Source organism: Eptatretus burgeri, chromosome 2 (genome assembly GCF_056783735.1).
Source record: "Eptatretus burgeri isolate ZD-2024b chromosome 2, Ebu_testis_v1, whole genome shotgun sequence".
Classification (NCBI taxonomy): Eukaryota; Metazoa; Chordata; class Myxini; order Myxiniformes; family Myxinidae; genus Eptatretus; species Eptatretus burgeri.
This window is the reverse complement of record NC_140962.1, coordinates 152,574,624-152,602,166: the sequence shown is the minus strand read 5'-3', so window position 1 is coordinate 152,602,166 and position 27,543 is coordinate 152,574,624. Positions and strand designations below refer to the sequence as shown.

Sequence of the window (27,543 nt, the reverse complement as noted above, 5' to 3'; positions counted from 1 at the left end):
TTATATATGTGCATGGCTCACAAAGTGGGTACACAAGCTGCTACACAAAGGGCAAAAAAAAAAGTTTAGGGAAACATGAAATGCAACCCATTATGTTAATCTGCATGCATTCAAATAGCTAAATCTATATTTTTAGTCCTGCAGCATGTCCGGTTTTAAAGTACCACTGAATATATACAACGCTGGAAATACACATTTGAATTTTGAGCTTGGCGTCAGCGTTATGTACGGAATCAGACGAAAAAAAACAACGTAAATATTATATTTTGGGATAAGAAACAGATAATTTTTACTCTGCCTTTTTTAACAGGCTCAATATGTGACAGGAAGAAGAAAAAAAACAACACATTTTGAGAAGGTCCGATGTTATAAATTACGAAGAAAATACAGACGAGTTCAGTAGCAAAGAAAGCCACACTTGTAAGTGAAAAATAACGTGAAAATGGAATCTATTTCTTTCGAACTTTTGAAAATAATCACTTTAAACATGAAAAGAAAAACATAATTCTTACCTCTCGGATCCTTACGAAGCACCAAAAAAATTCTAGCATTGGTTAAAATGAAGAATTATCAGACAAATGCGAGTCACCTCGTTTGGCTCGGCATCCTCACGCTGGATTTGTACATTACGGCTCTCGCAAAGACACGGACACAAAGAGAAACGCTGCGCTCGACGGCGAATGGAAATGTGCTGACAAGCTTGCAAGTCCCTATTATATCCATCAAAGGGCGAAGTTTGCAAGACGGCAAGATTTTCTAATGCTCGCATTATTTGCGTCTGACAAGAGATGATGATTCGTACATAACGGGACTGACACGAAAATCAAGACGGGATTACTTGCGGTCCGAATTTTGTTTTTCTGATCGCAATTTTGATCTATATTTTTCTGCCGTTAGACTGTCATATTTCCAAGAAATTAAGAGAGATTTGGAATAAAAATCATAAGAAACATTATCAACACTGGAATCCTTATTTTTCTAGATGCAGTGGACACAAAGCGTTATGTACGAATCCATTATTTCATCAGATAGGGTAAATGCCAGAAAACCCAAATAGGGAGACAGAACATCATCAAAACATAAAAGAGACACCAAAGTTCACATTCTGAGTCACAACACTCAAAATAACTGTCACATAAGAAACGTACAGTAAAATAAAAATTTTACCAATCAAACTGCACCCATATTCTGTTGCTTTAATTCATCTTTAATAAAACAGGGAAATGGAGAGTATGATATTGCCGGTTTCTACAGATTCCCCAAGATGTCCACTTTCATTTCTGACCATTGATCGTTTGTCTAAGTACACCTCATAATAGTTTTATGTGGAATTTCCCACAAACATACCACTGCATACTCACTTTGTGAGCCATGCACATATACACCTTCAATTTTATCATTATCGGATTCCTTGGCCATGAAAACATAGTAGTAGACACCAAAATTGTGTTTGTAAGTGCATTCGAAGTGAAGATATAGCCCAAAACAGAATTTATCGAAAGTCGGTGGTGGCCATTTTGTTTTTCGCCTCGAAAAAAATTCCTCAAGGGTGCGAGTCTGGCACCCGGCTGATTCTGATTCAGGATAGATCAGAGATGATGAATCAACCAAAATACTTCATAATGATGCCACAACATGCTGCTTCACATTTCCGCTGGACTATAGCAATTCCTTACATGAATCTCCCTAAATCTGGTGGTGAAACTTCTGGTGAGACATCTGTTGAAATTTCCAAAATCCAGGCTCATTGCTCACCTCCACTCACTTGGTCCTCTTTTCTCTCACCTGTGGAATCATCTCAAACTCAAAACAATCTCAAACTTCCACAGTTTGTTCAGTCCCGTTTGTCCCTCCAGGGCTTAAAGATAGCTGTTCACCATGACCTCCATCCATACGGATGATCTCTTCGATCCCAAATGACCCCATCCCCAAGCACTCTGTTTTTTTCCAAGTTATTGTGATTTTTTCCCCCTTTCCCCCTCATATCTCTATTTTTTAGTTGTTGGGTGGTTTTGTTCCTTTTATGTTTCATCCCCACTATCCTCTTCCTCATCGTTTTGTTTCATTCAGCTACCTACATTCATTGTTTCAAACATTCAGTGTTTGGCTTGTTCACCCTTCTTCCCTCCCCTTGATCTCACTCTCACTCTCCTTCTCTGCTGTTGGTGTTTTTCCCCTTCCATTTTTTCCATTTCATTCTGCTCTAACTCTTCAACGAGCCTCGATCATATATACCACAAAAGAAAAATGTCACAGACAACATTGCAGGCATACCTAATCACCAAATCCTCGAAACCCTGAAAAGGCAGGAAAAAAAAAGGATTAACACTACATTTCTGAAGCAATTAAATATTATATTTCATGAATTTGAATATTACAAGCTGTGTTTAATTTGCATAATGAAGTATTTTCTGTAGTTATTGAAGAAGAGATCAAGCCATTTTTATACTAGAGGGGAAGGGGAACGGCTGTCGAGGAAGGAACTGTGGGTGAAGATGTAACACGTCGGTCAAGGTAGCAAAAAAAAATTAATGGAAGGGAAAGATTAGACATATTCTTTTCTGTACTAGTGCAGGGAGTTTAAGTGATAAAATGGAGTTTGAAGCGAAAACAGTAAAGGGTATGACGTACTGTATTTTCCAGTGCCTAAACCCTGGCCGTGTATTAACCGCATCCATGTTTTTCACCCTCAAAACAAATGAATTTATTGATCATATTATTTTCTGATCTACATCTAAATATGTTTGTGCATTAACTTTGCACGGAACAAAGTGAAGGAGGTGTCAACATACTTACTCCCAAGTCTGCTTAATTTTGTCTTATTCTCATTTTCAAGATGTTGCAGAGAGAAGAGAGGACACCAAGAAGTTTTTATTTTTTCTTTCTTATTTTTTTAACATTATAAAGAGGATTTTTTTTGTTCCTAGAAAAAGGAAGAAAAGGGATTTATATCGGTATCGTACATATTTCTTGTGGATTTGTAGCCCTGGAAAAGGGCCATTTGGGTTTGACGAAGATTTTCAGCTAAACCCAAGGAAATCCTCGTCAAAGCTTTCCTCGTCGAAGACGGAACGTAACTCCTTGTCCTAATCAGGGAAGAGAAAATCCCTGTCACTGCCACCGTCATTTGCAGCCTCCTCCTCCACAATGATGTCTTCTGTGCTGTCCGTGTTGTGGGAGATGCAGCATTTCAGAAATGCTACCTTGATGATGTCTGACAGCATCTCCTCTTACACCTTGACGATCCAGCCGCAGATCATCGAAAGGTCAACCTTTCTCATCCTCTCGAAGAACGCCGGCAGTCTCCCAATCTCCATAATGCTCAGCCAACATCACGACGGGAGTAATGGTGAAAGTTCAACCAAGATGCATCTGACCAATACTTCTCGGAATCCGGGTCGAAAATCCCTGCGGGAAACACGTCATGAAATGTTGATCTTCAACTGATAAAAATACCAAATCCGGGAAATAGGAAAGTTCATCTGTGGTGGATCCATCGAGATGCAGCTCATGTTTCTTGTAACCTGGGTTGAATACAAAGGCTTGCCAAGTAAGAAAGTTCGTCTGGTTGAGGCATTATTGGACTCCAGCTGTTGTGAATAATCCTTATTTTGATGTGAGACCAGGTGTTCTTCTTCTTCTTTTGTGTTTAATGTCATTTTCAGAGCTGCGAGGCTCTATGTATGCCACGCACCTAAACTCCGAGTGTCTCCGTTTTATTTATTTATTTTCTGCACAAGGTTTCTAAAACGCTGTACAAACTCTTAACCTGAAACGATTTTCAAAATTTAAATGGCGCAATTGAGCGTAACAGCAGTATTGACTACTGCAAAAGTGTTCATTGGGAATGTAATTGAAATTCAGCATTGATCATTATTAAGACTGATTTTTTTTCCATACCCACCATGTATAAACCGCACCCCAAACTTTAACTTTTTTTGCTGATAAAAAAGTGTGGTTTTATACACTGGAAAATAAGGTAGTTGCAGTAAGTGAGACATGATTGAGTGAGGAATCAAAATGAAGGGCAGGAAGTGAAGGCTACATGATGTACAGGAGTGATGGGAAAGGGGAAATTGGAGGGAGTGTGGCAATGTGGGCTGGAAGACACTCCCATCTGAGCTGTCAAGCCTGAGGTTATCTCGGCCCAGCTGCAGTCATCCTGGTGTTTCGCAAGCATGGAGAGGCATCAATGTGTGTGCCGCCCCTTAGATGGACGTTAAACTGGCCATCCCATCTGCCGGGATTTATTGGTGAACATTAAAGATACCACGATGTCCTTCATGAGGAGTAAGCAAGCTATCACCAGCACCCTGGCAAAATTCCAAATTCCTGCCCCTGACTTCCTGTGTCAGAGTGGGGACCTCTTCAGGATTGCAACCTTAGTCAAGAAACTGCTTCAGAAGAGCTGACACTTTGTATAAAGCATGCATGGTACTGATGATGATAATGATGATGATGATGATGATGATGATGATGATGATGATGATGATGATATCTGTGTAAAAGGTGATACTATATTGAGAGTAAGCTATGACATTTAGGAGCGAACTAATGCAGACGATTCTGTGTGGAATGAGATTGGGGGTTGTAAGAACAGTAAGATACTTGCAGGATGCACCTACATGGTTCCTAGTATGAGGGAGGAACAACATAGAGGAGCTCAAGAAGAATTCAGAAAGTCCTGTAGAAAGGGGAATATTGATTATTGGCGATTTTACTTTGCCAAGGATAATTTGGGTCCAGAAATGGGGAAAGAGCAGAGCCGAGGAGGGTTTTCTCGATCTAATCCAGGATTGCTTTTTAAATCAGTTTGTAGAAAAGTCCATGAGGGGGAGTGCAGTGCTACAGTGTAGTATATCTGGACTTTCAAAAGCATTCGATAAGGTATCTCATTGAAGGTTGTCAGCAAAGGTGAGGGCTTGCGGAGTGGTTGGCCAGGTAACTAATACGAATGGAAAATGGCTCGTAGATCTTTTTGAAGCAATGAGGAGGTGGAGGCAGAGGAACATCTGGGTACAAGTGATTACAACATATTGTGTGCAACACTTGAAATGTAGAGTTCAGGATAATAGGTTAAGGCTGTTAGATTTCAGGAAGGCAAACTGAGGGTATAACAAGAGGGGTAGGTGCTTTATATTGAGAAAAGCTAATGTATGGAAAGTCTGCATTAGAGAAATGGGAAACCTTCAAGGGCCAATTGTGTATGGTTCAGAGTAGGTATTTTCCAGTGAGGTGAAAAGGGAGAGGCAGACAGACAACAAGGTGGTTGAGCTGGGAGTTACCAGTGTAATTATAGATAAGAGAAGGCATTCATCAAGTACAAAATAATGGGAAGAGTCCATTCATAGCAGTATTAGAGAAAAACACCTCTGCTGTATTTTGTCAACCTATCCAGCAAGAAAAAGAGCAATCAGAGATTGCAGACCCTCGCCAGGAATTCTTTTGAGTGGTATATTTTTATAGGATTTATGGTAAATCCAATATGGCTGCCAAACCATGTGACCTATGATGTCATATGTGTGACCCTTTTGTTCTTCATGGATAGGCAGTCATATGTGTAAAGTTTTTCCTCGATCTGTTCAGCCATTTCAGAGATTTTTGAAGGTTTAAAACAAAAACAAACAAAAAAAGGCTGCCGGATTACTTTATCAATAACGTCATCAAAAAATATTTTGTGGACCATTTTATCCCGAGATGACCTTCAAAAATTTTCATACTGATAGGATGTAGTTCTACATATGCAATTATGACGTCATAACGCGGGCACCTATGACATCACAAAAATATCACACTCATTCTTCATGAGGAGTACTTGCTATGTGCCAAGTTTAAATTTTTTCCTTGGTGCGGTTTCAGAGATACAGAGGTCCAAATTTTTCCCGTTTTTCCAACATGGCTGTCACACCACGTGACCTATGACGTCATAATTATCACTGAAACATTCTACATGAGTAGTCTCTCCTCTGCTGAAAATTTTGTCTCAATCCGACAAGCGGTTGCAGAGAAAAACATGAAAGTTCTGTGCAGACAAACAAACAAATGGACCCAAATGCAATACCCTCTCCTTCGGTGAGGGTAAACTAGGATTATCACAAAATCCTGGTGCTTATTAACTTATTTAAGAGATTAGGCATATCACTAAGCCAGTAATGCGGCAATCTAAATATATACACCTGTGAGAAAAACCAGGATCCAATCGAACTCTTGATACAGTGTTGCATTTTTTTGTGTACAAAGTCAAGGCTCGTGGAAGAGCGAGAAAACAGAACGGATCAGGACACAACGGAACAAAAGGAACATAACAGTAGAGGGTGTGGCAGGGATACCAACGGAAGGGTTTAAGGACAAAAAGAGGGAGAGAGAGACTTGGACAAATCAGGGATGTGGGAAGGAATGAGGGGTAGGGGAGGATGCACAGGGTGGACAAGATGGATACAGAAGCAAACTCAAGAAAAAAGACTGGAACTTTGGAAGGAGATGGGTTTGGAACAGGGGAAGGGGTGGGGAGGGGGGGCTTAATGAGGGTATTAAAGATCAAAGTTTTGGATAGGGATCATGGTTTTGGATCAATGGTGATATGAGATGGTGATGAACAGCTGTTTTGAAGACCTGGAGGGAAGAATGAGATTGAAGAGAATGTTTCAGCTCTCCCAAAGCAATTTCTTGGCGAGGGTTACCATCTTAGAGGGGTCCCCACTGACACAGGAAGTTAGGACAGAAATTTGGAATTTTGCCTGGGTGTGACCAATAGTTGATATGTATCCCAGTGTTTTGATTTGTTCTTGTGAGCTCAGGTGAGGGGCTTGCGGAGTGACTGGTCGGTTAGCGAACATGGCCTTCTCAGTCCTCTTTTTCTTTTTTATGTTTGTCTCCTTTTTTGTCCATTTCCTGTATATTCCAAAGCAGATGATTACATTTGTTCTGCTGACTTAATTGTACTTAAAATGATGGGGGTGACAAGTATGCCTTAACCATTATTTATTTAAGGTGGAGATATGTGTGGGCTGTTAAACAAATATAAATAAATATACCCCGGTTAAAATAGGTGTACCATATCCCTGTGTCGTAAGAGGCGACCAGGGTTGTGTCAGGAATGGCATCCGGCGTAAAACATGTGCCAAATCACTATGCGGATCATACGGATGATCTGCTGTGGCGACCCCTAACGGGAGCAGCTGAAAGAAGAAGAAGAAGATATGTGTGGGCTGTTCTTTTGAAAAATAAAATGGGTGTTATTCTCGTGAGTGCTTTCATAAAGAAATTTAATAAAAGCAAAAGGAAACCAAATAAATTATGTACTGATGAAGGAACAGAGTTTTATGGGAGCATTTATGAATTTTCTAGAAGATATCATGGTTTTATATCACATATAGCTTTTAATGAAGGGAAAGCTGTTGTAATTAAAGACTTTGAAAGAGAGACTGTATAAAACATTTACTGAATTGAGACCTCAGAAATGGGTTTCTATAATTCAAGGTATTGTAAACAAGTATCTATCTACTATAATATGCTTTGCCAGTCTGTTGCTCTGAAGCTCTGTCCGTCCAAGGCAGAACTTGGCTGGCCTGACAGAATTGCCAGTAATCCACCCACAATTGTAACCTGAAATAAATAAATAAAATCATAGGTCCAACATTTTCGTCGCTACTTATAGGCATCGGGCTTCAGGCCTCTGGTGTACATTTGAGGACTGAACAACATGTCTTCTATCTTGAAAGAAAGACCGTATGTTTTGAGGAAAGAAAGGTACGTTTCGATTATAACCCATGCAGAGGAAATGAAGTAATGCATGTTATTTCCGGTAGCGATTAAGGCAGCAGTCTATTACCAATACACTGCCCAAACAAAAATTTTGTACAATCAAGCAGACTGCTGAGTTTATGTACATTAAAAAAAAAAATGAACAATGCAGATTCTATCATGAAAGAAAGGTACGTTTTCATTACAATTCATGCAGAGGAAAGAAAATAGTGATGATTAATATTTGAAGTCTTTAATAAAAAAAAAAAATGCAACCTGTCCTTTTGATGGCCTTTTATGCAAAACGTTAGTGGAAAAAAAATGGAAGGTTGTTGATGTTATACATAATTTGGGTTTTCACCCAAGTTTTCAAGGCTGAATAGTGCGCAAATACAGGATGTGTAAACAAATTCTATTTCACATGTGTGTGAACATATAACGTTCACATATTATGTGAAGTAACTAAACTGTTTACACTACATAATTTCTGGATCTGCCGAATTGCCAGTAATCATTTTGGAAAACTCTATGTGCATCATCTAACTCTACAAGTCAAAATATCATACTTATTTTGCCAATGGGTTTCCCATGGGTGCTGGCCTACCAGTAACAATATACTCTACTCCCCAATAAAAGCAAAACCATCAGAAATATTTATAAAACTAGTGGGCCTGTTGGTCCGATGGACCAAATTTTCATTTGTTTTCACAGTCTTGTAGCATACCTGCCTGCTGCACCGCTTGAGCATGAGCTTGCCTTTCACCAAGCCCAGGTGTGAATTGGGCCAACGCGGGGATTATTTGTTTGTTATTATCAATTCCATATGATACTACTATTTTTATTATTGTTGTAAATATTATCAGTGTTAATTAATATATGCTTTGTTGAAATGTTGTCATTGTTTTTGTTTTATATTTTGTAATTAGAATGCCAATCTGTGGTAGATTTATATACCTTAACATAGCGTGCATTTAAGACATGGGCATTCTAACGGATTTTTTTTTGTCGGATAGTCAAGTCTTCAAGGGTCTACAGAATCTAGTGTTGGGGGTCTTTTGGGTCCTCTGGGACTTTTGAGTCGTTGGGAACTTTTGGGACATTTGGGTCCTTGGAGACTTTTTGGGTCCTCTGAGACTTTTGGGTTGTCAGGGACTTCTGGGTCCTTCTTGGGGGTCTTAATTTTTTTTAAAAGATTAACCTGAGAAAAATTTACTAAAGTTGGTGATATTGTGAGAATGTACAGATGAAAATCACATTTTGAAAAGCGTTACTCAAAAAGTTTGTACGAATAAGGTTTTTGAATCACTGGTATTTTAGACACTATAATCTTGGACTCGTAGATTTTAATGGAGAGAAGATTGGAATCAAGACATTTCAGGTTTTTTGATAGACAAGAATTACAGAAAACAAAATTAATTTCAATCAAGAAAGAAAGCATAAAGATTACCACTAAAAATTGATCTTTGCTTCCCAGCCAACATTGGTATTTCCTAACTGTTACAGAGACTCATGTTTGTAAAATCTGCGAGAGCTGTACATCGCTCTCAATTTTATTTACAAGAGATTTCATTTTCTCAAATAAATAGAGAACTCGAAAAAAAGAACAAGAACTGCACATTGTTTGTTATGATCATAATGTCTCAAAAAGTCGAGAAAAAACACTTGCAATGCATTGTCAATTTCATATAAATCATCCCTGATACAAATATTTAGCATACCTCCAACTATAAAATATTCATAATGTTAAGTCATCCAACAACAGCCTGGGATCAACACAAAAACAAAACCAATGTAATGTCCTCATCCTCAGAGCTGCCAAGAAGAGCTTCCAAAAACACTTCCATGTCAGAATCATTGGACATTGTCTTCCATATCTGACGTGTCCGAATCATTCCGATCATAGCCACTTCCATCCCCAGAACAACTGTCATCACTGCTGATGCCAACAATACTACTGTCACTGCTGCTGCTGCTTGATTTTTCAGTCACTGTGTCTGATTCTGCACCGTATTACTGGGGCTCCAAGAATGGCTCATGGGTCGTCGGTGACGTCCAATTTGACTTTCTGCCGTAGCTTCATGGTGTTGTCAAGGGCAGCTTCCATCACTTCTTTCCTCTATTTTACTGTGCGGACCAAATTGTTGACTTTAACAAGAAGAAGATCCTCCATGGTGCCATGCATGAGATTTAGCCTCCTGTCTGATATCATGTGAGTGACATGGCTAAATCCCCCTCCACAATGTTATTGCTGACACCTATACACATTTGTATTTCTGCCAACAAACCACCGAGCTCTATAACACCACTAGAGAGGTCAACGGTAGAGTGTACGAGGTGCAGTGGGACGCAAGAAGCACGCGGGCCACCATCTACTCCGCTTTATTGCGCGACCAGAAGCAGACTCCTGCCACCCCTAGCGGGCGAGGCATGATATACGAAAACCCAATCACGTGACACAGCACACTCCTCCCCTCGTAAAATGACCCGTCACACGATGAACGGACAATCACAACATGACCATCTGAAACCCATCAACACTCATAATCCTCCAAGTACCGCGGCTGCACCCTGACCCGCCTCGGACGGGCAGCGCCACCAGACAGCCCAGGCTCAGACGCCTCCCGGCTCGGCCGAGGTGACACCCTCGCCGGACTCGCACTTTCCGCAACACCAGCCACCCCCGACCGCCCAGCCTGCTCGACGTCCCCGGGTAGGACGGCATCAGGCGAAGACCCCCTTGGCGTCGGCCCAACCAGCCCCGGCGACACAACGTCAGGTGCCGGCGATACTACCGGTAGGGGTCCCGCATCGTTCGGCCCGGGGAGGTGTGGGGGGGGGGGTGACGCTGAACAGCGATCATGCATTTGGTCCACGTGCCGCTTCCACACATCCCCACCATCAGTCCGCACCATGCAATTCGCCGGCCCCAGCACCACAGAGACCACCGCCGGCACCCATTTGGAACCGTGGAAATAATCGCGTACCATTACCCGCTGCCCCACCTCGAAGATGCGCAGCCTCGCCGGACGCGACATTGCCCCACTCCCCGACCCTCCAGGTCGCAGCAAATCCAGCCTGGACCGCAAAGCCCGTCCATAGAGACGAATGGCAGGCGAATCACCCGTGACAGGATGAACTGCGTTCCTGTAATGGAGCAAAAAGACATCGACCACCGTCTGCACAGGTGCAACACCCCCCCTGCGCAAAGCCCGCTTCAACATCTTGACAAACGACTCAGCTTGGCCATTCGTCTCAGGGTGATACGGTGCGGACCTTAGGTGTCGAATACCATTCTGGCGCATAAACTCATCAAATACACCCGCGATGAACTGCGGACCATTATCAGAGACCAGGATCTCCGGCAACCTTTTATTAGCAAAGATCGTCCGCAGTTTCTCTACTGTAATGTTTGCTGATGTATGCTGCATTACTACAACCTCCGGCCATTTAGAGAATGCATCGATCACAATCAAAAACATTTTGCCATTAACCGGTCCCGCAAAATCTACATGGACCCTCTGCCAAGCTCGGTCTGGCACAGGCCAGAGACCCGAAGCTCGACGCGGGTTATCAGCATCTGTCTGGCACGTGGCGCAACGCTTTTTTTTTTTGTTGTTTTGTACACCTTGGTCGAGGCTCGTATGAGAGCTAAAACTCTCATACGCTTAACCTCAAACTCTCAAACGCTTAACCAACTGCTCAATGTCTTTGTCCAACCCCGGCCACCACAACAGGCTACGAGCAAGACTCTTGGTCTTCACGATGCCAAGGTGACTGACATGCAGTTCATCCAAACACCGCTGCCTGAACTTCGGTGGAATCACGGTCCTCATCCCCCACATTACGCACCGTTGGACCAACGACAGCTCCGCTGCGCGTGACGTGAAAGGTTGAAATGCCGGTGTCGAAGGCAGATCGCTCCAATTCCCCGTAGAAATCGCCTGGACGACACGGGCAAGCACCGGATCACGAGCCGATTCCACCACGACCTGCCTGGCCATGACCGGCCCGCTTTGGACCTGGCCCAGCGCGAACACATCGACCCGGTCGCTCAACTCAGACGCAGCTGGACCCTCCGCACACGGCAAGCGTGAGAGCCTGTCGCAGTTAGCATGCTTCTCGGTGCTTCGGAACTGAATATCATAATCGTAAGCACCCAGAAACAGACACCACCGCTGTATTCGCGCGGCTGCTACCACCGGCACCCCGCGTTCGGGTCTCAGGATGAATTGAAGCGGTTTGTGATCCGTCTGCAAAGTGAAATGCCGCCCCAGCAGATATTGATGAAACCTCCGCACACCCCAGACGAGGCTGAGAGCCTCACGCTCAATCTGGGCATATCCGCGCTCTGCTGTGGACAGGGTCCGGGATGCAAAACAAACAGGCCGCTCGGAACCATCGTCCATCCTGTGGGAGAGCACTGCCCCGATGCCATATGCAGAGCTGTCGCATGCCAATAGGAGCGGACGCGCAGGCTCGTAGTGCACGAGGACCGTATCCTCTGTGAGCAGCCGCTTGACGCGGTCGAACGACGCCTGGTGTGCAGGCCCCCAAGCCCAGCGCTCGTCCTTCTTGAGCAACCGCGTTAACGGCGCAAGTTGTGAGCTGAGCCCGCGCACGAACCTTTGGTAATACTGGGCCATACCAATGAACGAGCGCAGCTGCGTCTTGTCGCGAGGCGGTGGCATGTGTTGAATCGCTTCCACCTTCCGAGGACCTTTCAACAGCCCCTCCGGCGTGATGAAGTGCCCGAGGTATTCCAAGCGCTGCTTGAAGAACGCGCACTTGTCCCTGTTCAAGCGCAGGCCGCACGCTTCTAGCTTTGTCAGCACTTGGGCAATGTTCGTAAGATGCTCGTCCGCCGTTTTCCCCGCAATGAGCACATCGTCCAGGTAGGTCTGAGCGGGCAGGCCAATGCAAACCTGATCCATGGCTTTCTGCCACAAAGCTGGGGCCGAAGCAATCCCAAAACAGAGTCGGGTATATCGATAGAGCCCTTGACACGTGTTGATTGTCAAAAGCTCGCTACTCCCGGGATCCATCGGCAGGTGAAAATATGCATCATGCAGGTCTAGCTTCGTGAAGTATTGACTCCCCGCCAATCGCGCATATATTTCATCCATTGACGGCAATGGATATTGCTCCACGCTGAGCCCCGGGTTAACCGTGGATTTGAAGTCCCCGCACAATCGGACGTCTCCATTCCGTTTCAGCACCGTGACAACCGGGGTGGCCCAATCCGAGCACGACACCCGTTCGATCACTCCACAGGCCTCCAGCCTATCCAGTTCACCCTTGACCTTGTCCCGCAGGGCATACGGCACCGGACGCGGTTTACAAAACCGAGGAACCACCCTCTCCTTCAAGAAGAGTTTCGCCTCCATGCCCTTGAGTTTCCCAAGGTCGGCGCTAAACAACCCTTGATGTCTTTGAAGAATCTCCTCCAACTGATCCTCCCACTGGCTCGGCACAGGTTGCACAAGGTGAACTGCGGCCCAGTCTAGCCTGATGCGGGCCATCCAATCTCGGACGAGGAGAGACGGCCCGCTCCCCCGCACGACGTACACCCGAAGCGTGGCGACCTGGCCTTGGTACCGCACAGACACGTCTGCAATCCCGACTGGCGTTATCTTCTCGCGGGTGTACGTGAACAGCGCGAGGTTTGACCTGATAAGCCTCAAGCCGTTGAGTCTACGCGCGGTCTGTTCGCCGATGAGCGACACCGCTGCTCCCGTATCGACCTGGAACGTGATCGGCGTTTCGTTCACTTCGACTTCCACCGTCATCGGGTGCGCCGTCACCGGGCCAATTGAAAACAGGCTCAACAACGGCCGCTGGTTCCGCCCCGAGTCGCCTCGCACATCGCCGTCCATGACCTTAACGGTGGCCGGCGCCCCACGCCACACACGCATCAAATGACCCACCTTGTGACAATTCAAACACACGTTGCCTTTACACGGGCATGCACGGCGCAGGTGTCGACCTCCACATCCCAAGCATGTCCGCGGGGTCACCCCGCCGCACGCGCGGCCGCGCGGCGACGTCCGACCCGCATCGACGGTCGTGCGCGCGTCCCGGGGTGCTCGCGACCCCGCGTGGCCGGTGATGGCTCGAACATCCCCGCGAGTCTGCTCGACCGCCGTAGCCGTGCTGACTGCCGAGTCGAATGTAATGGCTTCATCCTTCAGCCGTAAAACCGCTGAAACCATCTTCGCATCTCGTAAACCAGCAATAAAACGATCTCTGAGCCGAGCTGGCCGCTCCCCTGCCGTGAACTTGCAGGCTACGGAAGAACGCTTAATCCGCGCCACGAACTCAGCGACGCGTTCCTCAGCCCCTTTCGAGAGGCGATCGAACTGGAATCTAGCGAGCTGCATTGACTTCTCCGGCGCCATGTGTGCTTTCATTTCCTCCACAATGTCCCGAAACGACAGCTCGTCATCCCGGGGCCTGTTCGGTGCCACCAAATCACCCAGTAGTCGATAATGCTCCGGCGAAAGCGAAGCGAGCAAGATCGACTTCTGCTTGCTCTCGTCGACCACATCGTTCGCGTGGAAATAGCATTCCAATTGCTCCGAAAACAATTCGAAGTCGTCCCCGTCGAAAACGGGCATAAGTCCGTATTCAACCATCCTCGTCGCCAACTAGAGTGTACGAGGTGCGGTGGGACGCAAGAAGCACGCGGGCCACCATCTACTCCGCTTTATTGCGCGACCAGAAGCACACTCCTGCCACCCCTAGCGGGCGAAGCATGATATACGAAAACCCAATCACGTGACACAGCACACTCGGCAGCTAGTGATTGTCCGTATCGCGGAGTCTGCTCAGCATCCATGTTTAGTCCTTTCATCCACAGTCAGTGAATGGGAATTGACTGGTTTTAATCCTTTAACTGCCCTTTTCATGCTAATTCCGTAAAGAGTTCCATACTTTCAAAAGCACAAGCCTTCTTTATAGAGGCTCCTTGAATGTGTTATCACTAATTTACAGAACTAGGACACCGCCGGCCCACATGATCAGCCCTGGGATGGTTTGTTTATGTGTTCCGAGAAGGCTTGGGTCAAGACGGATTTTTGTAGCGGGGGTTTTCCGCAAATCACCGAAATGACTAATTTTGAAGGGAAGTACTTCATTAGGAGTCGAGGGGATTACCGGAATATCGATGAAACCGCACCTTTTAGTGGTGCAATATGTACTCTTCCGCGGAATTGACGTCATGTGTCCATCTTATTGACGCCATATTTCTGCTGTAAATTGTCGTGCATGGGATGCTATGGACATCCGTTTCGGTTAACCCATTCAGAGTTAAAACTGCATGTTTCGATTTTAAAAAGAAACATTTCTGCATTAGGTTTCATCACGCGGCCAAGTTGTAGAACGAAATACTGGCTGGAGATCGCGTCTGACGAAAATATACAAAATTGCTTCACTTCCGTAATCAGTAAATATTTCTTTATGCCGAATTAGTAAACATGAGTCTGTTAGCGTAGTTGGTTCTATTTTGAGATTGTGATTATATCGACATTACGACTTCCTCATGATAATATTGTACGCTCTGAGACCCTGAGAGCCTCTGACAGGCCGCAGTGTATAGTAGGACTTGTAAACGTGCTATGTCTTTATCATTGATGAATGCATTTTATGGATAATAAAGGCATATTTTGGATTATATATAATTGAAGACTATGAGTTTTGTTGAGTTGCTCCTAAAGTATGTTTGTCATTTGTTAACATTGGTCAAATGTCTTTGGAATACCTTCAAATCCAATTCTACATCACATGTTCCTATTCATTCTCTTATGGGAGTCTGGGCTAAAAGGACTAAACATGGATAGCAGGCTGGCTGGCTGGTGAGGACAAATCAGTAACGTGCAGGGAAGCTGGTGGACTCTCTAGTTGTGTTATAGAGCTCGGTGCAACAAACACATTTCGAAACTCATGTTTGCAGTGCTCGAAGATATTTTTCCACATCGACTTGGCTTTCACTTTGCTAAAGTAGTGGTTCACTGTGTACCTCGGGTCTTTCCACTCCCTTTTCAGTTTGGACTTATCAAAGTCACAGTGGCTTCCTGTAATTTAAAGCGGGAGGCCAGAAATTCAAGTGACTGGAAAATGGAACTCTATATTGTTGTGAAGCCGAGTATCGGCTGTGAGCACGACCGCTAGGTGGAGCAGTAGGGTCGACTCTGCCGAACACCCGGAATCTAGATCACACCGTTCGGAAAAAATCTGGAGGTACGGGTCCCTTACAGGCTTGCAGGACCGTGAATCGTCAATAATTCCACCACGTGGTACAGGGTTATTTGCCAATCTTCAAAATACCTAGAGATCCGCATGGCGAGCTACCGAGTATTCACACCCTCGACGACACTCGTACGAGTCGAGCCGTTCGCGTGCCCGACCTGTGCGGATGGTTGCTGAAGGCCCGTTGGTCCAAATGTACATTTACAGCGGCAACAGCCTTTGTAATTCACCAACACGCGCCATGCTAAACCAATGGAAGAAACACAGAAACGAGCGGATACATTTAACAATTGGGGTATTTATTCACAGTAATCGGGGAAACGAGGGAAGCACGTAAGGGCAGAGTTATCACGACTAATAGAGAATGCAAATTTACACACAAGCACTTAAACAATTTCTACTTAAAGATGGGCCCACACACAGATGCACATCCGATTGAAACGGACCCAAAATGGTCTTTATTATCCCTTCAGCTCGGAGGAAAGTCAAGCTGAGGGACGAGAAGATAGCTGGCTACCTGGCCGCGAGCGTGCGGCTCGATGTCCACACCTTCCCAGAGCACCAGTAGGAACGAACGGACCAAGGGCAGCCAGACGCACACCACGCCAGCCACGAGACGAGATGACCCGGGAACCAGAGCATGCCAGCGATGAAATGCCTTTCGCCCAGCCTCGAGAGATGCGTTTTGAATGGGCGCGAATTCTTCCTCTCTTGCTCGAGCAGATCCCCGATTATTTGCTCTCCATTCCTTTTATCGCTCTCGGGCACGGTCCGCTCAGGCGTGGCCCACTCTCGGGCGCCGCTCGTTCAGGCGTGGCCCGTCCTCAGTGGGTGGGACACGACGCATTCCCTTATTTGGCGCGCTGCCAAACGAACCGGTTCATGACCATATTTGGGAATGGAATTCCATCCCCGACTGAACACGCCCGCATACCAGCGAGCGCACGGAGTATGCCGGGAGCAGAGGGTTGTCGCTGTGAGAGCGAAGATGGCATTGTTGTTGTAGTTGTAGATGTGAGTGATGTAAAAATCCTAACTATCAAAATAACTCCGCGGTGCATGAACATTTAATTACCCATTAAACAAGGGAAAGGGAGCTATCTATCCACATTTACTTATCGAATTAACTGAGCTATAGGACCTGTATGTGGTGTGCTCATGGCTTCCAGATTCGTAACAATATCACCTCAGTTGGCTGGGTCAAGCCACTTCATATGCATATAAAACTATTGATTAAAGGAGCTGAATTTCTCTTCCAAACACTGCTGAAGTGATGGTAAGTCATCCGACTTCGGAGCTTAAACTTTGGTTGTTGCTCGAGTTACATTCATCATTCCTTTGTAGTTTACTGTTGTGTACAGGTATCCTCCGCTTAACGAAGGTTCGCGACAACAAATGTTTTCATTTTGGACTATTCATTCCTTAACGAAGGTCTTTATTCGCTACAACGAAGGAACCGTCATCATGACAGTGTCATGGTGACTGTGCAATGTCATTCACTTCCATGGCACGGTGATAAGTACGATACATTTTTCCAACAATACTATTCGATGGGCTGATTATTTTTTCAGAATGAAAGGGTTAAAAAAATAACTATCTCATCCACCACCTCCCACTGCCATACGAAAACGTGGACTCAAGATTGTTTTGGTAAGTGTTCCAACTAAATTAACTTTATTTTTGTGTTACTGTCTGCATTATTAGGAAAATAATAATATTATGTCACTTACAATGAAAACTATCGTTGTACCAGGCAAATGGCTTTACTTTTCGACCAAAACATTCCAGTTAGGAAACGAAGTGCAATTTTCCCATCAAAAATAATGGAAAACCACCTCCCGCATAACAAAGGTTCGCATAAAGCTGGGTTGTAAAGGTATGTAACCCCTTTGCTAAGTGGGTGATACCTGTACTCCATAATTCTGCTTCTTCTTTCTCTTTATATTTATTTATTTATTTTCCAGGCACGCAATCAACAATGCCCCTCAACAAAAAATTCATCACTTGGAAATTGTAAAACATAGTACCGCCTGTCCTGATGTTCACCTGCATCAGGAGCAAGTCACTCAAATCTCCTGCAGACCTATTTAGACCCTGAATTTTTTGATGCAATGAACAAACTTAGTGACATCACGGGTGATTTGGAAGTTTCATCGGGTTTCACGGGTGACAGTTTCATCGAAATTGTGTGTGTAGTTTGACAGAAGAGAGCAAATACTTATTTTGGAGGGTCAACCCCCCCCCCCCCCAGACCTCTTTAATGAGCGCAGATTTTGTTGTGGTCGATACACTTTGGTCCATCACGGGTGATGAAGGTTGTAGTCAAGTTTCATCAAAATTGTGTGTGTAGTTTCGGAGAAGAGAGCAAATACCTATTTTGAGGAGTCAAAAAACCCTTAATGAGCGCAGATGTTGATGTGGTCAATAAACTTTTGTTAGGCATCAGCTTTGAAGTTTGTTGCCAAGTTTAATCAAAATCATGTGTTTGGTTCCAAGTTTGAACTTGGAACGGTTCAAGTTCAATAATGACTGAAGTGTTTATGGACTGACACACTGACTGCCTGACTGACTCACTGACTCACTGACTCACTCACCTACAGACACTGCTCAATCGCATAAGCTCCCCTGAACTACGTTCTCGGTGAGCTAAAAATCATAAAGGTTTCTTGGAAACCGGTAATTATTGGTGAAGCTGTCTTAGAAACAGGTGATTAAAGGGGGAAGTGGTGAATTATTTCTTTAATTTTGGTGGAGGGGATCATAAATCAACCAACATTATTTAATTGCTTGATAACCAAATTATTTAATTACTTTTGGTAGAGAGATCAGAACCAACATTAGCATACGACTGATAAGTCGGACTTTTCCAGGCACATCTCATGAAGGGGTAAAAAGCAACATACATGGCAACAGGTTCACACAGGATAAACTTACCACCACCTTCCAATCTCAGTGGTGTAATTGTTAGATCGTTCACTCCAAGTCTGGGAAGTCGGCGGCCAAGTCATAGCAACAACTTTAACAATGGTATGTGCTGCTTCCTTGCTTGATGTATATTATTTAAAAGGATGAGAGCAAAGACAATCCAAATTGGTTGGCATCCATGGGGAGGAAGAAATTCCTCCTGAGGAAATGCCCCGCTGAGTATGGTGAGAAAAGCAGTGCCATTGTTGTGACTGTGCTGATACCCAGAGGAGCCCCGGAAGTGATGGAACTTACCCCAAGCTCAGTGGCTGTTTGTCTCCTTTAACAATCTTGTGTTGTGCCGTGTGTGTGTGTGTGTGTGTGTGTGTGTGTGTGTGTGTGTGTGTGTGTGTGTGTGTGTTTATAAAGCAGAACATATTCTCTCTGCTAACTCCCCTCCCCCTACCCCTCTCGCTGTCCCATCCTTGCTTCGCCCCCTTTGAATACAGTACAGCTCTCTCTCTCTCTCCCCCACCCTCACCCTCTCTCGCCTTCACCCTCTCCCTACTTGCCTCCACCTCCCTCCTCGTTCTCCCCTCCCCCCCCCCGCGCTCTATTTTGCAGCAAGATGTCTCCTCCCAAAAGAAGGAAATGTACAAGAATCGAACTTGACAAAAAACGACTTGCGAAAGCTGCATCCAGAGCAGCCTTATCTCCTCAACAGCAATAAATAAGATGAGTAGCAAACACAGCAGGAATGGCTGCATCCAGAGCAGCTGAAACTCAGAGTAAGAAGGAAGACAAGAGGAAAACACTGCAACAAAAGCTGCATCCAGAGCAGCGTTAACTCTTCAAGAACAACTTGTGTGGCAGCTCCATTACAAGCCTTCGATAACGTAAAAAAAAAAACAACAGCAACACCAAAAAAAAAAAAACATGCACACCACCAGTCAATTTCTCCACTTTGACAAATGTGGAAATTGATAAACCACGCCATTTATTAAGTCCCACAACAATGAAATGCCACTACAATAAAAACAAGCTCTGATCTACACATGAAATACATACACAAACAGTGCCTTCAGAAAGTATTCACACCCCTCAACTTTTGTCCCATTTTGTTGCATTACAGCCTGATTTAAAATAGATTAAATATAAATTTTTTTCTCACCGATCTACACAAAACACCCCATAATGACAAAGTGAAAACATGTTTTTCGAAATTTTTACAAATTCATTAAAAATGAAGAGCTGAAATGTCTTGTGTCAATAAGTATTCAACCTCCTGAGTTAATATTTTGTCCAAGTGACTTTGGCTGTGATTACAGCTTCGAGTCTTATTGGGTATGTCTGTATCAGCTTTGTACATCTGGATTTGGGGATTTTCTCCCATTCGTCCTTGCAGATTTACTCAAGCTCTGTCAAGTTGGATGGGGAGCGTCGGTGAACAGCAATCTTCAGGTCTTTCTGCAGATTCTCAATGGGATTAAAGTCTGGACTTCGACTGGGCCACTCAAAGACTTTCATGTTCTTCTTCTGAAGCCATTTCAGTGTTGTTTTGGCTGCATTCTTGGGGTTATTGTCCTGTTAGAGCATAACTTTTTGCCACAGTCGAAGCTCTTTTGCACTCTGAACTAAGTTATCCTCACAGATTTGCTTGTATTTGGCTCCATTCATTGTTCCCTCTATCCTTTCAAGTCTTCCAGATGATGATGCTGCCCTGTTGCTGAAAAACATCCCCATAGTATACTGCTGCCACCACCATGCTTCACGGTAAGGATGGTGTTAGATGGGTGATGAGCTGTGCTCCATTTCCACCAGACGAGGTGCTTTGCATTCAGGCCAGAGTTCAATTTTCGTCTCATCAGACCATAGAATATTTTACCTCATGCTCTCAGAGTCTTTCACGTGCCTTTTTGCAAACTTTGGGTGTGCTGTCACGTGTCTTTTTCTCAGGAGTGGATTCCATCTGGCTACTCTCCCAAAAAGCCTAGATTTGTGAAGTGCTGCAGAGATTGTTGTTCTTCTGGCAGGTTCTCCCACCTCAGCCAAATAACTCTGTAGTTCTGTCACAATGGGCATTGGGTTCTTGGTCACCTCCCTGACCAAGGTCCTTCTTGCCCGGTTGCTCAGTTTGTTTGGATGGCCAGCACGAGAAAGAGTCTGGGTAGTTCCATATTCTCTGAATTTCCTAATGATGGAGATACTGTGCTTTTGGGAACTCTCAACACGAAATAAATTGTTTTATAGCTTATACCCTTCCCCAGATCTATCCATCCATTGGGACTATACTTTATGCAGATCATTGGTGCTGCCTCAACAGTCTCCTTGGCTATTGGGCACAATCCTGAACGGGTCACCACTCCGACACAGGATACCAGCATGCCGGCACTCATTTTGCCGACCTCGGAAGGATGACAGGCAGAGTCAACCCCACCTGATATTAATTCAACAGCCGAGTGGGATTTGAACTCAGGATTCTTGGCTCCCAAGCCCACCACCCTAACCATTAAGCCAACACCAAGCATCCCAGATTTATACCTCCTCACAATTCCATCTTGGAGTTTTACGGACAGTTCCTTGGACCTCATGGGAGAGTTTCTGCTCTGAACATGCAGTTAACTGAGGGACCTTATATAGAAAGGTGTGTTTCTTTCTAAATCATGTCCAATCAATTGACTTGGCCACAGATGGACTCCAATCAAGTTGTAGTGATAGCTCAAGGATGATCAAAGGAAATTGGATGCACCTGAGCTCAATTTGGAGTGTCATAGCAAAGGGGTTGACTACTTATTGACGCAATACATTTCAGCTTTTTATTTTTCATTATTTTGTAAAAATTTTAAAAACTTGTTTTCACTTTGTCATTATGGAGTATTTTGTGTCGATCAGTGACAATCTCAATTTAAACCATTTTAAATTCAGGCTATAACGCAACAAAATGTGAAAAAGTCGAGCGGTGTGAATACTTTCTGAAGGCACTGCATAATGTACCTTCATAGTCCTCCTTTTCTAAGTATTGTAAAGTATCCCATAGTTTTACTTCACTGTACAAATCATTGTCATTAACATTCTCTCAAGACCAAGAAGTTCAGGCTTAGGCCCTTCTGAACTTTTTCAATTAAACATTATAACTTTTGTTATGAATAGGGGTTCACATAACTGGTACACAGGTACTCACACACAGTTTAAAAAAAACAAAGATTTTTTTTTTACCGTGCATAATCACCTGATGCTAAGACATCAGATATGCCAAGACAGCTCAAAAGCGGACTACCACAACAGAGGCTTTTGATGGAAGGTTTTCTCAGGTAGTGTAGGTGAGAGTCTTCCGTGATAAGTGTGATAATTGATATGCGTACTGTGATTTCAACATTTAAGTGTACAAAATTAAGTTTATAAATTGTAACAATATAATTTCTAAGTTATTTTCTTATATTGAAAGTTTATAACTTATAAGATTGAAAATCAAAAAATATATCTAAGGATAACGCACGAGCAAGGAGGAAGAAGAGAAGGTTCAGCAATGTCCAGAATGAAAAAAAGAGCAGCTTGCGAGCGTCTCGTCTGGAGCGGACATTCTGAGAGAGCGCTCACAGAGGAGTAAGAAGCATACAAAGCTTAGAGTGGCTTTAAAAATCGGAGTGCCGCTTGAGAAAGGAGACGAGCGTGCTCGAAGCTGACAAAAAATTTTTTTCATGAGTACCAAACCATTTCTGCTGGTAGTCATTGGAGAACCTACTAAAAAAATAATAATAATAATAATAAAAATAAAAATTGTGTGAACCCCTGGTTATAAATTTACAAGAAAACTCACCTGCAGAAAGGAAATGACCTCCAGCTCCTGCAATGCTGTTTGTAGTGAGGATTCTGCTTTACGGAGATGTTCCATCTGTCGTTGCAAATTCTCAATCTGCTTCTGAAGCAGAAAAAGCCTCTCATTTTGCATTTTGTTGACCTGACTCTTCATCAGATCCACAGCCTCATCCACATATTGGTACAACTCCTTTCGCTTCATCTCCAGCCTGTCTTCAGTCCCTTTGCCTGAGAGCTAGGAGAAATTATAGCATGATTTTCGTCAAAAACGTCAAGAATAAACTTAGAGGAAATGGAAAACAAACAAAGAGTACAATTCATAAAATATACGATGAATTATGGCAGGAGCGGGTCGGGACAAATACCGTATGTAGAATGAAGCAATGAAGTGGATGTGGACACTTATCTGCAAAGCTTTTTGGGTCCAGTCCAGTTTTTGGGTCCAGTATTCGAAAAATTCAACTTTTGGAAGTGCACATTGATTAAGATGGATTTTAACATGCTTGCATTTTAAGAACAGAAAGCCTGATCAAACATATTGTTATGTTGAAGAGGGTAGCTAGAATGTTAAGTTGACGTGGTCCGTGTGTTCACGCAAGTGAGAGCATTTTTCTAACCAGGGATCAATGACAATGAAGTTGTGAGGTTATTACGTACACTACCGGTCAAAAGTTTTAAAACACCCCTATTTTTCCAGTTTTACTGAAATTTAAGCAGTTCAAGTCCAGTGAATAACCTGAAATGGTACAAAGCTAAGTGGTAAACTGCCAGAGGTTAAAAAAAAAAGTTTAGGTTACCAAAAACTGAAAAATAATGTAAATTTCAGAGTTGTTAAAAAAGGCCCTTTTCAGGGAACAAGCAATGGGTTAGCAACTGCAGCTGTTCTGCAGCAATAGAAGTAAATTAAGCCTTGAAAGTTGATGCAAACAATTCCTACAGGTGTCCCAACTTTGGTTGATTAGTTACAAACCCTCTGTCTGTATAAAAGCAGTGTTTGTACAGACTGTGTTGCAACACCCTCTGAAGCATTATTTGGACAATATTGCACTGCAGGAAGTGTGTGTGTGTGTGTGTGTGTGTGTGTGTGTGTGTGTGTGTGTGTGTGTGTGTGTGTGTGTGTGTGTGTGTGTGTGTGTGTGTGTGTGTCTTTCGGCTGCTCCCGTTAGGGGTCGCCACAGCGGATCATCCGTTATGATCCGCATACTGATTTGGCATAGGTTTTACGCCGGATGCCCTTCCTGACGCAACCCTGGTCGCCTCTTACGACACAGGGATAAGGATTGGGTTTCGCCATGATTCCGGGCTGCCCTACACCCTCTCATAGCGTGGCCCAGCGCAGAGCTCCCGTCCTCAAGCGATCCTCCAACCCAAGCCTCCGAGTATCCGGATTACATGCGCACACCACTACGCCCGGTATTGCACTGCAGGAAGTAGTATATTGCTATCATAATGGTGAGAAAAAGAGAATTAACAAAGGAAGACAGACAGACTGTTATAACCCTTTAAAGTGCAGATCTTTCCTTGAGAGAAACTGCAAAGAAGCCAAGGTGTCAATGAGTACAGTTACCTACACCATCAAAAGGCACTTGGAAACTGGCAGACCCAAAGCCACAACACAATCAGAAGACAAGTTTCTGAGAGTCAACAGCTTGCATGATAAGCACGGAAGTGGCTCACAGGATAGCAGCCATGAGCCATGAGCCTATGGAATTAGGCCATGAGCCAGACCCGGTAATTTTTGGCCACCGGTACCATCCAAGGGGAATAATGCTCATCGTAATTTTTGGCAGGGTATACATCTCTACAGTCAGAAATGATGTGATAGCATTGCATTGGTGGTAGCCTTTTGTGTGTTATTAGCCATTTAGTAACCCCATCCCAAAATAAACTTTTCTGAAACCGGCGTAAGACAGAAGAAGACATTCTATTTTAAACTAATGGTTCTCTCCTATTATAGGCTATATATTCTTGAAAAAGGGCTCTCATTGGGATGCATGCATATACAGGATGTGACACTGTCAGTGTGTTTGCAGGCAAAGGGAAGACAAGTGCTTTGAAACACTCGACCAGCAACAGGGAAACCCAGGACACATTCCTAGATTTGGGTCATAGATGGGACCTCTCCCGAGAATTGATGGACAAACTAGAGGCATTTACTTGCCTCCTCTATGCACCAAAGGCATCATCCACCAAGGTCAATGATCTCAGGTATGACCTATTCTGTGTTAAGAAAGGTGAGATAGAGAGCCACCAGCTTCCACCATGCAGGGACTGCTTAGGCCTAAGTCACATTTGCCACGGCAGCCGTGGGGTCTCCAAAATCTACGACCACTAGCAATTATACGGCGGCCGCAGTATTTCCACGGTCACACAATGTAGTAGTCACATATGTTTTCATTTTTCGGGGAGCGGCACGGCGTATTTAGAAATTGTGGAGACCGAAAACGTGGGGGTGTCGTACGGTCTTTGATTTGATGTCGCACGGTGACCTTAGGGCATGTCTGCGGCGGCCATAGAATTTTCAAGGCAGACGCAAGGTAGCCTCAAGGTGCCCGCAAGGTGACCGCAGGGGGGCCCTAAGGCGAACGTGTGGCCAGACGGATGGTAACGAGTGGGTATATATACCAGTTCTTTTTTTACTGAAATAAAAATATAACAGTTCGGAATACACCAGTACGTGGTGCCCCCAGAATCCGAATTGAATTCGTTCGAGGAGGCTGTTCGGATTACAAAAAGTTCGATTCCCAAACTATTTTCCCAATAAGAAATAATGGAGTGAATTAATCTGTTCCTCGACCCCAAGAAACCCCACTTTTAAGACACTTTCAACTGAAATTCCCCATGTTTAAGGTAAAATAAGATAAGTAAATGACCTTCGGTGGCGGTGTATTGTATGTAAACTGGTACAATCACCACATCCAAAGGTTCACACAGGCTCGAGCTCCGGCCTGGGTTCCGATCGCTCGCGCACTCTGCGAGCGCTGCTCCCAGGGCAGCTCATCAAACATGATGCCTCCAGAACCACAATCACTTTTATCAAACGCATCGGGCTGAGGTAATCATGGATATTCCAAATTACAACCGGTTTTTCTGTGAAATTAAATCCTTGCCCGACAGTCCGTCACATCACGTGATCGGATTGCTTTTTTGTTATTAATTCAAACACAAGATGAGTAAAAAAATAAAAAACAGCACAAATCAAGGTGAAAACACAAAGTAACGTTGCGATCGACACACGAGAGATGCTTTCACGAGTACTTCCACCGACGAACTGAATGAACAAAGCGCGAAGATGCGGGTCGAACAGGTGGGGGAGACACGTGAACAAACATGAACGCTTCGTTGTGTTCGGTTTTTTAAAATGTATTCGGTTTTTAGGGCAAAATTCATTTTTCATTGATAAGAGACTACGGCAGCCGCACGAATAACGCAAGTCCACCGTACGCCCTACGTACGGTCGACGTGGAACACAACTACGTCACAACTATGGCATGTCGAATTGTTCCAGCCAACGTAGAAATGAAAAAAGTTATAACTCCGCGTTATAATTCCACGGCGACCCCTACGGCCTGTAAAAGATAGCCATACGGCGTCGGGCCACCCTGAGGCCACCACAGAAACTCTGCGGCCGCCGCACGTTTCTGTCAATTCAGAGGGCGTACGGCCGCTGTATCCTCGCCGTAGAGCAAATGTGACTTAGGCCTTAGTGAAACACGCACAAAGAGCCAACTACCAGGCTGAAATATGGAGACGATGTCTTGAACAGGACCCGGAAGTACCAAGTCCTGTTGGCCGAGGATAAAAGATGGAGAAGGAAGAAAGAGATTAACAGTTGATGGTGAACTGGATGGATGGTCAGCCAGCACCTGAGGCGGTCCTTGATTTATTGGCCTGCAATTATAAAAGGAAGTGTTCACTACCAAAATGTGTGTGTCTGTCAAACGGACCGAAATGCACTGATATGTGCAGACTTCCAGACTGTGAGAACCAGGCATCCATCTTTGAGTCAGACGATGGGGAAAGTTTAGATGAGGATATTGAAGAACTGGATAATGATTATGATTTTTAAGTTAATCTTGAACATTTTATATCACTTACAATCAGTGCATATGATCAGATATGTCCTTGAAACTATAAAGGACCCGTTTTTGGTTCATAAGAGAATATGTTTATCAGTAACACATTGGGCCTAGGTAATGGCCTTGTTAGTATGGAACACCACATTTGTTTCTATTCTGTAATTTTACACCCAATAACAGAAGATTGTGTTTCATTTTCACCTTTGACTCATTCATCAGATTGCACATGATTAACCATCTTGCTACTGTCTTATTGGTTTATATTGTGTAATATGGGTGTTTGATACCTTCACATGTGCATTATTAAGTATCTAAATCCCTGAAATTCTGTATTTTTGAGAAATTACAGGGAAAAAACATTAATCTTGTTCATGAACATGCTATCATTGACCTTTGTTTGATTCTTAGAAAGTATCCTTCAATAACAACAGGGAAAATATCATGACATTGACTAAATTACATAAATCCATCCAAATTAGGTATTTTTTCATTTGAGGGGTGGGGGAACATTGTCTGCACTACCGATCTTAATACACAACATTCAAAAAAAATTTTTTGATTTTTGGATTTCTTAATACATTTGCTAAACACCCATGTAATTATATTGTTCCAGAACTTTTATTTACTTTCCACAGTAAATGATAGACAAATACTTTTCTAAAGGCGGTATGATATATCACACATTAAATAAACACTGATATATAGGTGTCACCAATGACATACCTTTCAACCTAGGCATGTTTAGCACTTTTTGTTG

The 27,543-nt window shown here is 44.0% G+C and overlaps 1 protein-coding gene across 12 annotated transcripts in view; it reads right to left on the bottom strand.

Annotated features, from left to right (window-relative positions):
* LOC147033582 (E3 ubiquitin-protein ligase Midline-1-like) overlaps positions 1-27,543 on the bottom strand; it is a 126,221-nt gene that overhangs the window by 69,400 nt on the left and 29,278 nt on the right. For 11 of the 12 annotated variants that reach the window (XM_085856836.1, XM_085856743.1, XM_085856796.1 and 8 more), the window contains 2 exons: positions 22,709-22,942; positions 2,275-2,297 (listed from right to left, as the gene is read on the bottom strand). In XM_085856836.1, coding sequence (XP_085712962.1) covers positions 2,275-2,297; positions 22,709-22,942 — 257 coding nt within the window. The remainder of the gene's footprint in view (positions 1-2,274; positions 2,298-22,708; positions 22,943-27,543) is intronic. The other variant, XM_085856806.1, reaches the window with a different exon arrangement.